This window comes from Malaclemys terrapin, chromosome 6 (assembly GCF_027887155.1).
Source record: "Malaclemys terrapin pileata isolate rMalTer1 chromosome 6, rMalTer1.hap1, whole genome shotgun sequence".
Lineage (NCBI taxonomy): Eukaryota > Metazoa > Chordata > Testudines > Emydidae > Malaclemys > Malaclemys terrapin.
In genome coordinates, this window is record NC_071510.1 from 16699605 (window position 1) to 16715199 (window position 15595).

General features: G+C 44.7%; 2 protein-coding genes across 2 annotated transcripts in view; one reads left to right on the forward strand and one right to left on the reverse strand.

The window, feature by feature from the left end:
* Positions 1-921, forward strand: part of LOC128839302 (atrial natriuretic peptide receptor 2-like) — a 40134-nt gene extending 39213 nt beyond the window's left edge. The window contains exon 24 of the mRNA XM_054032181.1: positions 739-921. Coding sequence (XP_053888156.1) covers positions 739-921 — 183 coding nt within the window. The remainder of the gene's footprint in view (positions 1-738) is intronic.
* Positions 922-11893: 10972 nt separating this feature from the next.
* On the reverse strand, positions 11894-14090 carry TMEM215 (transmembrane protein 215). Its single transcript, XM_054032625.1, has one exon. It carries the CDS (start codon positions 13330-13332, stop codon positions 12625-12627), a length of 708 nt encoding a protein of 235 aa, XP_053888600.1. The 5' UTR covers positions 13333-14090; the 3' UTR covers positions 11894-12624.
* Between the last annotated feature and the right edge of the window lie 1505 nt (positions 14091-15595).

Consider the following 15595-nt stretch of genomic DNA (forward strand, 5'->3'; position numbering starts at 1 on the left):
CTAATTATCCTGCCATGCGAAGCATGCCGGTAAATGTCAAAGTGTCCCACAGTTTTGCTTTGCGAAAACAATTCATTTCCATGGCCTCGCTCTGAAACAGGCCCATGCCTATCTACACCACGTGGACAACTGAATCCTGGGACCCAATTACTACACAATTTCCTACTGACCTAATGACAACATAATTACGGTTTGTACTGCAGGTAGGACCTAACCATGTTGCAACCATGTCTCACAACTAGGCTAAAGGTCTGGCCTGCCCTCAGGACTTTAGCTAAGGCTTTGACCTCAGTAATGGGATATGGTAAAAACACAATTAGATCCAACCCACACTACAGATTTTCATTGTCTTGTAAGTGGATGAGAAGAAAAGACTGTGATAATGGCATCCCCTGATTCATTTATATTTGTATTTGTAGTGTTGACAAACCCATAATTAAAATTAGTGAAACTTTCTCAGAGATGAAGTGTTTTTTCCATCATTAATAGATGCAGTAGTAATGGCCAGAGCACTGGACTGGGACTCAGGGGATCTGAGTTCTATTTCTAGCTCTGCCACAGGCCCGCTGGGGGATCTTGGCAAGTCATTTTGTCTCTCCAGGCCTCAGTTTCCCTTTCTGTACAATGGGGTAATGATACTGACCTCCTTTATAAAGCACATTGAGATCTACTAATGAAAAGCACTATATAAGAACTAGGTGGTATTATTATTACACCTTGATTTATTTTCTTCCATAGGGGAAAGGAGACATGGTGACATACTGGCTAGAAGGAAAGCAGAATATTGCCATCCAGAAGAGAGCACCCATCACTACCACAACCTCTCAAGACCCTGATGGAACTACTTTCAGTTTGATTCCAGGAGTCTTGCCCAGTGATCCTCTCTCCAGCCCAGCTTATAGGGCATGGGTAGATGTTTAGTTGTTCCAGTTTCTCCTTGTTTTCAGTCTTTTAGATCTACCTGGCAAACTTCTCCTGTGATCCAGGAGGGCCTGAGATATTTGAAAGCTTCCATTGCCATGCCACACCTAGAGGCAAAGCAAGAAAATAGATGCTGCTCCCCCACAGCCTCTTCGGATGTATGGACAGTCATTAATCAAAGCTCTCTCCCTTAGTCTGACGGGAACAAAAATAAAGAAGTAAAACAAATCACTGGTGACGACAAATGTGTGGATAATTAAGGAATTAAATGGATTCTTCTGTGTCACCAGCTATCCAGAGACCGGGATCAGATCTGTTCAGCTGTCGCTTGGTTTTGGGGGGGAAAGCCCTGCAAACAGCCCCCATTATTAGACTTGGCACAAGCAGCAGGCTGGAGATGCCAGAATATTAACTCCTCTCATGGTGAGAAGGAGAAAGGAGAGGCTGTGCTATTTAGTGCCAGGGTTGTGATAAGCCTCATGGGATTAATTTATTTAATGTTTTGAAAGGAGGGATTGAAATGTGGACTTTGCTAGAATTGAAGGCCAGGTACAGTAGGAGGGAACAATCTGGCCTAGTGGATAAAGCATTGGACTAAAAGAACTCAGGGTGTCTGGCTTCTGTCATTAGCCATTGGAGTGACTTGGTCTGACACGCTTGGGTCAAAATCCACACCCCGAGTGACATAGTTATACCGACCTAACCCCCGGTGTAGACAGTGCTATGTTGACAGGAGGGCTTCTCCCATCAGACATAGATACCACCTCTCGGGGAGGTGGAGTACCTAAGCCAATGGGAGAAGCTTTCCCATTGTCGTAGGTTGTGTCTTCACTAAGCCTTACAGCGGCACAACTGCGTCACGGCAGCGCTGTAAGTGTAGACAAGCCCTAAGAGAAAACTCTCTATAAATCTCCATGTTTGCTGATGGAGATGGGTTTGCGCTAGTGGCTTCTCATTCAAGCTCTGTCAGAGGTTATTTTCTCTGAACGCGAAGTACGCTGTACAATGTGTGCTGTATGCTGTTTGGCACTCTGCGGTTTCTTTTTTCCAGACTACAGATTTATTTTAAATGGCAGCAGATTTTCTCTCGGTCAGGGCTACTCTACCTTAGAAAGTTTCACCAGCTTAACTAAATTTATTCCAAATCACTCTGGATACACCAGTGCAAAACCCTAAAGTAAGTGTACTTAAACCAGTGTAAATCAATTTAAATTAACTGGGTAATTTACTGGCTCATGCCCCATGTAATTAGCATATTTTTATATTAAATATGTCCTGTGTGATCACTGAGATTAAAATTAAAAGGTAGTGCTGATACTGAAATTTCGTATTCAATTGGAAAGCACACGCAATAGTAATAGCAACTGACTTTATTGAGTGAGATTACAATATACAGTCTGACTTAATTCTTTTTTAAAGTATTTTTCCATTTATCTAAACGTTATATGTTAAATTCGCATACGTTCCAAATTTTATAATATAACCACCAATAAACTCAAACTCCAAGTCAACCACAGCATTGTAACATCCTTTAACACATTGAGTTCCTCTGCTGTTCCGCCAAAGCCCCATTGATCTGAATACCGTGTATGTTCCTGAAACACTTCGATCTACACCATTGCATCATGCAGTCTATATTTGGCATTACACTTTCACTGAATTAACATGTTAAAAATTAGAAATGATAGAAAGGGACTGATCACAGGCCTTTTAGGAAATGTGAATTTGTTACCATTCACTCTATCTATTGCATATTCATTTGCAGAAAAGTTGCAATTGCTACTCATCTATGTTATACTAATGTAGACTGCTAGGATTAAAGGACATTATAATGAACATTTTCTGAGTCCAGGTTATTCTAAATACAAGTCAGTTGTATGATCATTTGAGTTTGTACAATGTTTGTGTGACAGTGCTTAGGAAAATTGTTGGACTGACAGCTGTGGCTATTGAGGACATATCTTTGGGTTTGGTCCAAAGCCTAATGAAGTTAATGGGAAGACTCCTGGTGACTTCAGAGGGCTTTGGATTGGGCTGTTTACTTGCAGAAGAAGATGATCATGGACAACACCATTGTAAGCATCCCTCTGTTGCTTTGTCAATAGCTCTTGCCCCTATCTTGGATGGACCACCTCTGCAGTGATCGTTTTCCATAGCTCATTGAATGTCTGGTAAGACTTCTAGAAAGGCTTTGATTAGTGTCCGTTGTGCTGATGGCATCTTGATTAGTGTCATTTATGCAAACGGTTCTTGTGATGTGGGTATTTGTCTACTAGGAAATGGATGTACAGTACAATGTGAAATACAAGTTGCAGTGTTCTCAGATGATTTGGCAGGTACTCGGGATTTACAGACATACTTTGATAATAATGTTTAATGGATCTGCCCCAAACTGCATTGCCACCTATCTCCCCTCACCCCCCAAAAGGTCTGTTTTATTATCATGACTGATAGGTCTCAAACCCACATTCACAAAGTTCATGGAAACAACCGCACTCCAACCCTCCCCCAGTAGCCTGCTAACAATGACTTACCTGGGACCCATGAAGCCTCACCCCAGTGTAAGGCTCTGCCCCTGAGGCCCAATTGGTGGAGTCCTGGAGCCAGCAGCAGCAGGAACAGGCAACTGTCTGAACAACTGGGTTCGCCTCACCCCACACTTCCTGCTCTTGCTACTCGATTTCCTGGCATCCAGACCCGGCTTGACTTGTGGTTCCTGACCTCCAGTTTGTCGCCTGCCTCTGACCCCCTGATATCCTGAGCTGTCCTGTCTCCGGTTCCCGACACGTGGTTCTGATCTCCAGTTTGTCTCTTGCTTTTGATCTTCTGATATCCTGACTCTTGACTCCTGTCTCATGACTGCGGACTCTGCCTCCGACTACTAGGCCTGGCTGCCCATGACCCTGCCGTGACATTCAATGTTATATGAGCACCACATTTGTATTGGAAGTTACATAGGACCCAGTCCTGCAGGGTGCTGAGCAATTAATGGAGCTGCTGAGCCCTCAAGCCAATTAAAAATGAATTAGGTAGCCGCATGATGCCTTATGGGATCTATCATGCTTAGGGACGATCTGGTTGAAAATGTTACATTCAGCATTTTACAAAGTTGCTGAAAATCATATTGCAAACTCATAGGGCCCCAATCCTGCAAACGCTTATAAATTTGGGTAGATTCACAAACACATGAAGTAGTTCTATTTAGGATTGGTTGTAACAATGAAAATTTTCCACACACAAACATTAAACAAAAAGAAAAGGTTTTGTATTGCTTCAAAAGTCACTTTTTCATTGCAAACCACCCAAACCTAGCTCTATGTCCATTGAGTTAAATGGGGCTGTACACATGAGTAGTTACTGCAAGAAAAACTCAGGGTAATTCTATTATATCTTCCACCAAACAGATAACCCACATAACATCACACCACCAGAAAGTATAGCCATAGGGCTTGATCCGGCTCCCACTGAAGTCAATGGCTAATGTCCCACTGGCTGTAGTGGTGCAAGCAGGGTTGATGAGAGGGGGACAAGGGGAGGACAATTGTACCAGGCCCCAAGCTCAGGGAGGTCCTCAAAACATCGGTAACTGAGGTGAAATGGGAGGGGTGGGGCCTAGTGAACGTGATGTACCAGGGCCCCAAATTTCTCTCGAAGGCCCTCGGTCCAGGGTGACCAGTCAGAAGTCAAATTACCAACCAAGTGCCCTGATATGAGACTCTGTAAATCTCTGAAGAGCTAAGTGCTCTCCTATGACACAGATCTGTGACCAATCAGCTTGTGCTGAAGTTTTTGTGTAGAAAGGGGACACAATAGATGTTACACTTATATAGTCGGTGATATTTTCCTCCTCTTTCTTAAAATATCTATTGCATGTTTAAATTTGAAAGTAGATGGATACTGAGCTTTTCCAGTGATAGGGCCTGATCCTGAGAGGTGTGGAGTACCCCTTGTGAGGTGCTGGGCACCCTCAACACTCTCTCCCAAGTGGGAGGTGAAGGTGCTCCATTGTTCCTGGGGGCTCTCAGCCCATCACAGGATTGGGCCCTCCGTGTTTGCAGTCATAGGAAAACAGCACATGCGGACAACAAGAATACCACTCTGTTTTTATGAAGTGTTGATTTTATATATATATTATATATTCTGATGACTATTTATTACAATTTCATCTCAATACAGGCTATGTACAGGTAATGATGCACACAGGCATTGGAAATAAATAGCATGATACAAAGCAGAAAAAGAATTACAAAATGATGTAATATTTAACTAACCTGTGTGAATGCTGAAGAGTAGATGGAACAGTCAAATTATAAAATAATCACCAATGTTGTAATTTTATTGGTAAGTCAATTTTCCAGGTTTAGAAGTTCCCAGAGTTTATTCAGTCAAACTTAACATTGGGAAAACTTTCTTTCTTTCTTCAAACAGAGCACCTAGCTTCTACTGAAGACGTGGTAGCAACTACCTAACATTTAAATGTCATGTTGATATTTTCTATAGGTACTATAAAAGCAAAGTTTAGCTCCTGGGATATGGAGGTTGACCTAGCCTAGAGTGCCTCCCTAACAGATCTGCAGCTCTCCAAATAAGGAGGATGAAGCAGTCGCTCCAAAGGAAGGGACCCAATGTCAAGAGCCTTCCAACCATTCTGGGAAACTTTACAGAGCCAGACTGAACCTGACTATGCAGCACAAGTCTGATCCTGCTCATACAATTCCATGGTAATACTCCACTGGCTTCAGTCATGCAGGACGGAGCCCCATTTCTGTGTGGATAACTCCTGAGGCAGGAGTCAGTGGGCTTTCTATACATGGATAGCCAGAAGGTCAGACCTGTGGTGCCACGCAGGTCACTCACTCTCTCCCTCCCCAATAATTTCCTGGTCCTAGCCAACTACGCTTACCTCCTGTATTTTCCCTTTCTTCTCCCTGAGCAACTGGCCCATACTGACACCCCTGGCATGAGCTTTGATCCCTAGATTTAAAACAAATATTCAAAAGCACTTTTCCTCCTCAGAGTTATAAATCAATCCTTTTCACATTCAAAACAGCTCTGTGAGTTTGGTGTTTGTAGAAGTTGTTGGCTTGAAAGGCCTGAGCAGCAAAGTCCTTTGTAAAGCCACAAAGCTCTAGTAGAAGGACTATCAGTGCGGGCTGCTCCATACACATATCATAGAATACCACGGTTGGAAGGGACCTCAGGAGGTCCTCTAGTCCAACCCCCTGCTCAAAGCAGGATAAATCCCCAGACAGATTTTTTTTTCCCACCCCAATTCCCTAAATGGAACCCTCAAGGACTGAACTCACAACGCTGGGTTTAGCAGGCCAATGCTCAAAGCACTGAGCTATCAAGGTTGTTTTTTTTTTGTTTGTTTGTTTGGTTTTTTTTTACAGATTACATTTTGACACTGAATTAAAGCATAGGATGACATTTGCCATATTTATGAGTTCTGAAAAACAAAATACCTTCATCCCTGAATTTTAAAAAGAATTTTGTTTCTTGTGTGTTATTGCATCAGGTGCTTTATGATGCACCAGTTGTTGGCTTAGAGACTGAGAGGTGCTGAGAACCCCCAATTTCAGTTTACTTAAATGGGAGTAAGGAAGAGGCACACTCTCTGCGGATCAGATGCATATTTTACATTCAATCTGTGATGGATTAACCCTTTCCGTCACCCTGGGACTAGATGAAAAATGAGGCCTGCCCCAGCCAATTCCACCTAAGGGCGAGAAGAAAGGCCTTGCCCCGGCCCAGAAAAGCATACAGATGCTGCTGAATCTGGCAAAGAGATAGAACATATACACAAAAATCCACTGACTGGAGTGGAACACGATGAAACCTACACAATGAAAATAGAAAAAATGATGAAGCCACGTATCCCTTTCTCTCACTTAGTGGATGGAGGTTGCCCCTTATTTATGCTTGCTCCAGGTTTTGGCCGACCTGGACAGTACATTAAAGGCCAGGTATTCAAAGAGCTCAGTTCCCATTCAGGCCCCTAGAGCAAGTGGCCAGGTTTCCCAAAACCTTCAGCAGCTCCCAGTGTTTTCAATGGGGCAGTGTGGGGATTGGTTTTCAGGGGAATTGCTGGGCGCTAAGCATTTTAGAAAATCTTGAGTGAAATCTTGGCCCCATTGAAGAAAACAGGAATTTTGCCATTGGCTTTAGTGAGGCCAGTATTTCATCACTGGTACAGTACAGTCCTGCAGCCTTTAAATTCCACATGTCCTGCAGGAGATATTCTGCCTGACAAGGCGTATGCTGTTGAATAACATTTGAATTCCTACAAGGAGATTCTCCTTTCCTAAATGACAGGTGGGATTTTAAAGCACCAGGAGTGTTGAGATGAATTCTGGATGTGGATTTAAACTTCCCCAAATCTTGCATAAAGGTCTGTGAGTGCATCTGACAGCAGAATCAGGTCAATACCCATAAGCTTCAGATCTTGCTCCTTAGTGTGTTACCTTCCATGCTTTTAAAAACAAAGGGAGCTAGAATCCACTTGGCTGGTAAAGGAAATGTAGTTCTGTCTCCTCTGCATTCTATGGGGCTGACAGACTCAGGGTAACCTCAGGCATCACTAGAAAAAACATCGCCTCTGAATATCATAAATAAACCCTGGACTGGATTTTTGCACTCGTTGAAAATGGATGCAGAATGCAAGAGCCTCTGGTCTCATAATCCCATGGGAAAGACAAGTAACAAACATCCACACAACATATACCTGTCCCCATGTACAGTGTCTGCAAATTAGAATCAGATTAAAAATATGAGGCATGCGGCGAAAGCCCCACACAGGGAGTTGACACAATACTTTCTAAAAAAAAAGTCCTATTACATTGGATAGAAAACACTTCTTTAAATAGCACTGATGTCAGCAACTTGTAGAAACCTTTACAGCTGGGAGGACAAAGCTGGATCATTTCAGACCAATGGTTTCTATCAACACGATGTGGCTGAAGCTTATTAACAAGGTGTGGAGGCGACTTCAGGGATTACTGAAGGTGCTCAACTCTAACAAATGGTACTCAGTACCTCATAAAATCCAGCCACTGATGAGGCGTGGTTATGACCATTTTGAAAATGAGACCGAAAGTGACTTAATTGCTGATCATCATTTATCTATTTATTTTGATTGCTAGTTATTATTAGTGATTAAAATGTCCATAGGAGCATTGCTGTGAACGATGCTTCACACACATGGAAAATACAAAGCCCATGCTCCAAGAAGTGACAGTCTCAACCAGCGTGATGATTTTATATCACCGTCTCAACTAGGCTTAGGATGTAGGGACAGATTCTGCCACCCTGACATTGAGTAGTCCCTTATTCTACGAGTAGTCAGCTAGAAATCAGTGGGACTGTTCACAAACTAAGGTGCCATTCAACATGAGTGTCAGAAACTGGCCCTTAATGTAATAAGCCAAATTAGACTGCTCAAAACAAAGGCATGGGATGAGGGAAGGAGAAGAAATTACATTAACAAACAAACACAAAAATCACCAGGGGAAAGGGAAAAGTGCCATTGGGACAACAATATTTCTATAAAACTCAGATCAGTTGTATGGACCCAATCCTGAGCAGGACTCAGCACTGTCACCACTGACGTCAACTAGGAGTGGAGGGCCCTCAGCACTTGTTAGGATCAGGCCACACATTGTGTTTTTGTTTCCTTTGTTTGCTCTCTAGACAATGATGAGGTGAAGATACAATTACACTTGAGCATAGACTAGAAAAGTAATAGAGGATTATGGCTGCTGAAAAGGTTTCCTGGTTTTCTGTTAAAGAAACTGCCTGGTGTTTTGTAATGTAATCTGTGTGGATAAAAATGCTACAAACAAACAAAATGAAATAAAATAATGCAACACTTCAAACTATATAATGAACACAGTTGATCTGTGCATCACTTTTACATTACTTCAGAAAAAAAAATACCCATCAGTGCAGAAGTTACAATAAATGCTACCATAAAAATGATATTGTATAAATCTTAGAAATCTGTCTTAAGTGCTTTATCACCTGATCTCTACAAAGACAATTTAATATCATGATCTTGCATCACTGAATCAATGAAAGTTTTGCTGTTGACATCAGTAGATGCAAGCTTAAGCTCTAAGAGATGAAGAACATTGCAGTTATGTTCACTGCTTTGACACTTACAAAATCAAGGATGAAGTGAAATTTTAACCCAGGGAGTGTGGGTGTTTTATTGAGCTGGCAATGACATAAAGAAACTCACCTCCAAGTCACGAGTTTGAATCACACCCAGATTTGTAATGACCATGAGACAAATTCAGCTCTGAGATGAGCAGGAACAGCGCCATTAAAATCAATGGAATTGCTCCTCCGTCCACCAAAATCAAGGCTGATCATACAGGATGTAACCATAATATGACTGCTTGAGAGATAAATGTCCGGGTTTAAAATACACTCACCAGCAAGAGAGGCAAGAACATCTCTCTGGTTTAAGAGAGACAGTGTAGACCAGGGAGGGAGGCGCATTGACAGTCTTGCTGCTGCCTATGCTCTGCTTGTCTTGCGTGTAAACAGAGGGCTTTAATCTCCAGGATTATCAATTTGGCACTTTTCATGGACACTAAAGGCTTGAACCAAAGCTCACCGAAGTCAGTGGAAAGGGTCACAGTCAATCCAATGGGTTTTGGATTAGACCCTAGAGACACTTTTTTTTTTAAATGGCCAGATTCATCCCAGATTTCACTCTGTTCCGTTAATTGAGGGTAATACTGAACATGGGAAAAGGAAAGATCCTCAAGTAGAGAGATTTCAGAAAAGGTTTGTCCATATTCCTCTGGTTTCAAATTCCTATTTGTGCTGATGTTAAATTACCTATAAATACTCTTTAAACTTAGCATGTAAAATCCTGGACCCATTGACTTCATTGGAGCCAGGATTCCACCCATAATCTTCACTATTTGTAACATTCTTTTTTTTTTAAATTGTGCGTAACTTTCACTGCCATAAAAAATCTGCTTTCATTAATAAAAAAAGCAAAACCCTAAGGTCTAACAGTAAGAATGGAATAGAGTGCATGACTCACAGTTGCTTGATTGCATATTATATCTTTGTCATGCCATTTACCACTAGAATTTATTGCCTAACCTTATGAAAGACCTTTCTACTACATTTCAAATGTGTGGTTTGGCAGACAGCATTTAAACCTAAGCGAAAAAATCGTTCAACCTCTTCCTCATACCTATTTGCAGAACTGTCCTAATCTGTGCTCTGCATGGGCTACTTATTTGCTACCAAACACAATGGAAGGGGTTGTTAACTGAGTCCTGAACTGTAGAGACTACAATGTAATCGGAGAGGTTGCCTTTCTGCCGATGGGCCTGATCTCAAGTGGTGCTAAGCACCTCTTGCACTATGTTCAACAGCCTCAACTCCCACTTATGGGGGCTGAAGGCATGCAGAAGGCCTTATTCTGCACCATGGGAGTCCGTTGGATTTTAGCTAGTGACTTAAATGGGAGCAGGATCTGGCTTTCAGCACCATCCCGGAGCTGCTCAGCACCTTGCAGGATCCGGCCCTATATTCTGTTATGGTGATTACGATCTCTTGAGCTATTCTTGGAGACAATCCCTGGGGTGTTTCTGTCCAGGGCTGGAAGCTGAACATTTTCAATTGGGGGTCTCTCTCTGTGGGACTCATTTAGTCTGACAAAAGCACAAGTTTTGCAAATACGAGTCCCTGAACTACATCCCCCAGCAGCAAGACCTGTGGTGTGTTAATATTAACTGGCTGTCCCTGACTGAGACTAACCTGCATTTGTTTTATTTGTCTGAATAGCACCCTGATGCCACAGCAATGGGCACTGTGTGAAAAATCAGTACATAAATGCATAAATAAAATAAACAATGTTACGTTTAGTGCACCAGAGAGAAGCAGAGAAAGCCCACGCTGGGAAATCTTCCCAAACCTCCCTTTGGCAATCTCCTTTGAGCTGACTGTCTGTAACAATTTGAGAGCAGTTTCCAAATGGATGGACCCTCAGGATGCCTGAGGTTTCCTTTTATTTTCCAAATAATTGCACAGACATAATGAGGAGTTGTCCAGCTTTCAATCTCTCAGTGGAAAATTCCAGAGCAGTTTCTGCAGAATATTCCCAGGCTCCTGTTAGCCAGGGGTGGCTTCTTTTTACACTGGTAGTTCAATAAGTCTGTCTGGTACAAATTATGGTTTATTAAAAATAACTAAAGCAAGAACTGTTATTACGACTTCCAACACGGAGAGACTTTTCAGAGCTGTGTTGAGCATTGTGTTATGGAAATCAAGGCTTTGTCTGTGAAATGCTAACATTATTTTATGCTTTAGCAAACATTTTTTCTAATAGTTTAACCCTTAGATTGGCTGTATAGATTACATATATATATTATATTGTATCTATACTATCTCATATGGTAATATATATGTTAGATTATGTGTAATCTGTAATACGTTTATGTAATTTGTATTATATATGTGTATGCAGTTTGCAGGCTCTGAAGGGTTAACCACTATGCTTTCGTATCACTTAGGTCATGGTTCCAGTATTATGCATCTGTGATCAGTGAACTCGTTAACAAAACATACAGCATAGTTGTGGAAAAATCGTGCCAACCATATTTCTCTAGTCTCCCCCACCTTAAAAATGGCTTTCATAATATTGAATAAAATATCATTATTCAAGATCCATGGATAAACATCTGGAGTTTTTGAAAAGGTATGTGAAGATGACACTTCTCTAAGAGCCTGATCCAGCTTCTGTTACAGCCAATAGGAGTCTGTTGACTTCAGTGGGAGTTGGATCAGGCCCTAAATCTCCAATATATATATCTTCCAAATCCAGTGACCCCTTCTGCTAAGTCTCTGCAATGATTTTATCAATCTCTTGCTATAAAGTACAGCTGTAAGTGCCAAACATATTAGAAAGACTTTGGTGGATTCATTAACAAATAAGAATGAAGCAAAATAGCCTAACACTTGTACCTTTAATATGATTGCTGATAGATTTGCCTTCAAAAATTCTCTCGATCCTAGTCCCCTTCCTTGACTCAGGAGGCTGGCAGGGTAATAGCCTACAATGTTGCTCTTTGATTTCCTAAAACAAGGTCATGTAAAATCTAATAAGAGCAGAAAACTGAAGTCAGACATTGGCTCCCTGATTTTGCCTGCCTGAGTCTAAGACTGATTGAACTGAAAAGCTTTTCTAACAGCTTAACATCAGGCAGCCAACTAATTCAACTGCACATTGACTTCTATCAATTCCTCCAGAAATAAAGGAAGTGACACTATTCCTAAGATCCACTCATCCTTATTGCATGTTATTTTACATAGCGAGCTCCAGACTTTTGACTCTTGCCTTGATTTTAGCTGACAGTCAATGCCTTCACCTTGCCAACTTGTCTAGGAGCTCGGGTCTTGGGAGAGGGGGTGTCTGGACAAAATATTCAGCACTGACATTTTTTAAAATAATTAAAATGGATTTTCACAAAGAAGAAGGAGTTCTTAGCCTTAAACATGCTTATTTACTTACAGAAAGTATTTCAGGCACAAAAGGTTTGAGCATCAGTCACATACCAGGTTAAATTTGTAATAGTATGAGGAGTGTTCCATGCAGTGCAATCAGCTACTTTCCCCTATTAAGAGCTGAAAGATGTAGAGTCTGTAAAAATACATAGAGATATATAAAATGTGCATCATTCAAACTATAGTCTCATGGTCCGAGCTGACTCCAGTAGGGTTTATGTAACAACAATATCTGTCGTAAGGGCTATTCTCCTTGTAGGAACAAACAATTATACTGTCTTTTGGAGCCACAAAAATGTTGTCCTCTGTGTCAGGACAGGCAGCACTGTCCCAGGGAGGAGAACTCTTCTTCTCCAAGGCACTGTAAGTGGGACCCTCTCCCACGAGCACGTTCCCTGGCATCTCCAGGTAGCAGGTCTCCAGGTATCTCAGCATCTCCTCCTGGTCCACCCTTTTGATCAGGCTCTTGCATTCTCCCATGGTGGTGGTGGTTGTGGTGGTGGTGCAGATGGACACAGAGTCCTCTCCCTTCAGCACTTTCCTGTCCTGCAGGTATGCCTTCTTGGCTAGCTCATCGCAGCTGCCTTTGCCCGATTCCAGATCCGAGGGCGTTCTCAGCAGCTCCACCACTTCCTTGTCTTTCGCCTTTTTGCTGCAGGGACGCTTGTTGTCAGGCCATTTGGTGCAGCCATCTGTTTTCCTCGTTAGTGCAATGGCAGCTATGCCCGGCAAGCAAATAGCAGGTCCTATTGCCAGGAGGGGGATGTCTCCCAGGGTCTCCCCTTTCATCCCAGAAACGGTAAACATGAAGCCAAAAACAAGGAAGACGCTGACCAAAGCCACCACTAGTCCCGTCCTAGGGTTAATGTCGTCTGGTCTCATGGCTCCTCACACCATGCAGATCATCCGACCGCTCTCCTTCAAAGGCAGTGCAAAGCTGACGAGGCTTATAAGCCTGCCTTTGAGAGCTTTCCTCTGGAGGGATTTGCTGCAATAAACACACAATTAAAAAGTTTCCATAAAAAAAACAAAAGCAGATCCTGTTTCTCTCGCCACCGTCTCCCAGGGAGAAATGGGTCAATGGGGAAATCCCATACAGTCCCCCTAAAAATATCCCAGCGCTTCTGCCAGCCAGAGCAGGCTTCCCCGGAGGATGCTGCACCAGGCTAAAAGATTGTAATCTTACACGGACAGCCCCCAGGGCCTCTGAGACTCTGTTTTGGATCCTAGGCCAGATCAGCCAAGAGGAGATGCATTAAGAGCAATTGTAGTGCATAAAACACGGAAGCAGTGAGTTATAGGGCATATGTGCGTGCATGTCAGAGACAGAGGGGGATGGACTTAGATCCTGGAAAGAGTCAGAGACTCCAAGCTTCTAGTGTTACAGCCGATGAAAGAAAAGCCCAGGAACGGGCTAAGGACTGGGAGAAACGGGTCAGGGAACAGAAGTGCCCCAGGAGCTTCCATCACATGGGTATGGGAGGGCCCGGGGGTTTACTAGCCCCTCAGGGGAGTTCATAACTCAGCTGAATTGTGCCGAAGTGAGCAGGTGCTCATCGGCCAGGAAAACACTGCGAATGCCTCCCGGAGCTTTGCTGTTCCAAAAGGGGGAGAAGGGGGTGTCTGCTGGTGCCACGATCCCGTTGCTAGAGAGAGTGATCGCCGCCCTTTCCGAGCCAACGCACCCACAGCGGGGCAGCGGCTGGACATGTGACCTTCGCAGCCTGCTGGGCGCCCTGAGCTCGCGCGCGTGGCCCTGCAAATTCCCACGGGGGGGTGTTCCTGCAAATTCCCACGTGTGTGTGTGTGTGAGAGAGACACCCTGCAAATTCCCACGGGGGGGGGGGTACCCGGCAAATTCCTACGGGGGGTGTTCCTGCAAATTCCCGTGTGTGTGTGTGTGAGACACCCTGCAAATTCCCACTAGAGGGGTGTGTGTGTGTCCCTGCAAATTCCCACTAGACTCTGGGAGTTATGCTTGAGTAGGATTCCCTCCCCCACCCCCTGTTTCTTTAAGTGCCGCTCAGATCCGAGACCTTCCCCCCCCCCCCCCAGCTGGTTAGTTTTCAAACCGATGAGCAGAGAGCGACGGCAGGAGCCAAGGGGTCGCTCCGCTGCACCCCACGTGTCCCCCTCGCCCCCACGCAGAGGCGAGGTGCTGACCGCCCGCAGCCGGAGGAGAGCCCGCGGGCTCAGGCAGACGGGAGGGAGGGAGTGGGAGACGAAGGACAGCCCGCCCCGCACGCCTTGCTCCCAGGGAAGCGCTGCCTCGTGGCACTGCTGGTGTGGGAGCCCCAGCTCAGCGACCCGAAATGCAGCCGGTGTGACGCCACGAATAGCAACCCTCCCGTTTCCCGCTTGCCAAGCCAGCGGGGCGGCCCGGGGCGCTGCCCCCACCCCATCCCCCCACCGCCGCGAGACAAGCTCCGCTGCAAGGCAGGGGCGCGGGGTGCAGCCCCGAACCCTAGAACAGGTGTCAGTGGCAAGGCGCGTGCCTGCCGCACCCCCCCCCCCCCCCGCGCAGCGCGTGCAGGGGTCACCTCCGCCGAGTGCCCCGGGCCATGGCAGAGCAGAGCTCTGGTGCCGCGCTCAGCTCTGGCTGCTTGCGGGGGGGGGGGGGGCGGAAGGTATTTGCTGCAACGCCGCTGTAGTACCCCCCCCAATTCCTTCCTCATTCTCCTGTGTAGCATGAATCCCCCCCACAAAGAAAACGGGGGAGGGGCATTTGCTCCCCTCTGTAGCATGAACCCCCCCCAAAAAATGGGCAGGGGCATTTGCTCTCCTCTGCAGCATGAACCCCCCAAAGAAAATGGGGAGGGGCATTTTCTCCCCTCTGTAGCATGAACCCCCCCACAAAGAAAACAGGGGAGGGGCATTTTCTCCCCTCTGTAGCATGAACCCCCCCATAAAGAAAACGGGGGAGGGGCATTTGCTTCAGGCCTGTGGCAAGGGGTATGAGAGAGACAAGGGGAGGGTGGTGGTATCTTCCCTCAGACCAACTGGATGGTGAGAGAGGGAGTGAAGCTTTCCAGCCCCACAGAGCTCTTCAGGTCTGCCAGCTCTCCCCTCTAGCACAGACAATGGAGGGTCTAGTCCCAGGGGCACCCTTAGTCGCTTTCCCTGGGTGCGTCCCCCTTGCCTGTGG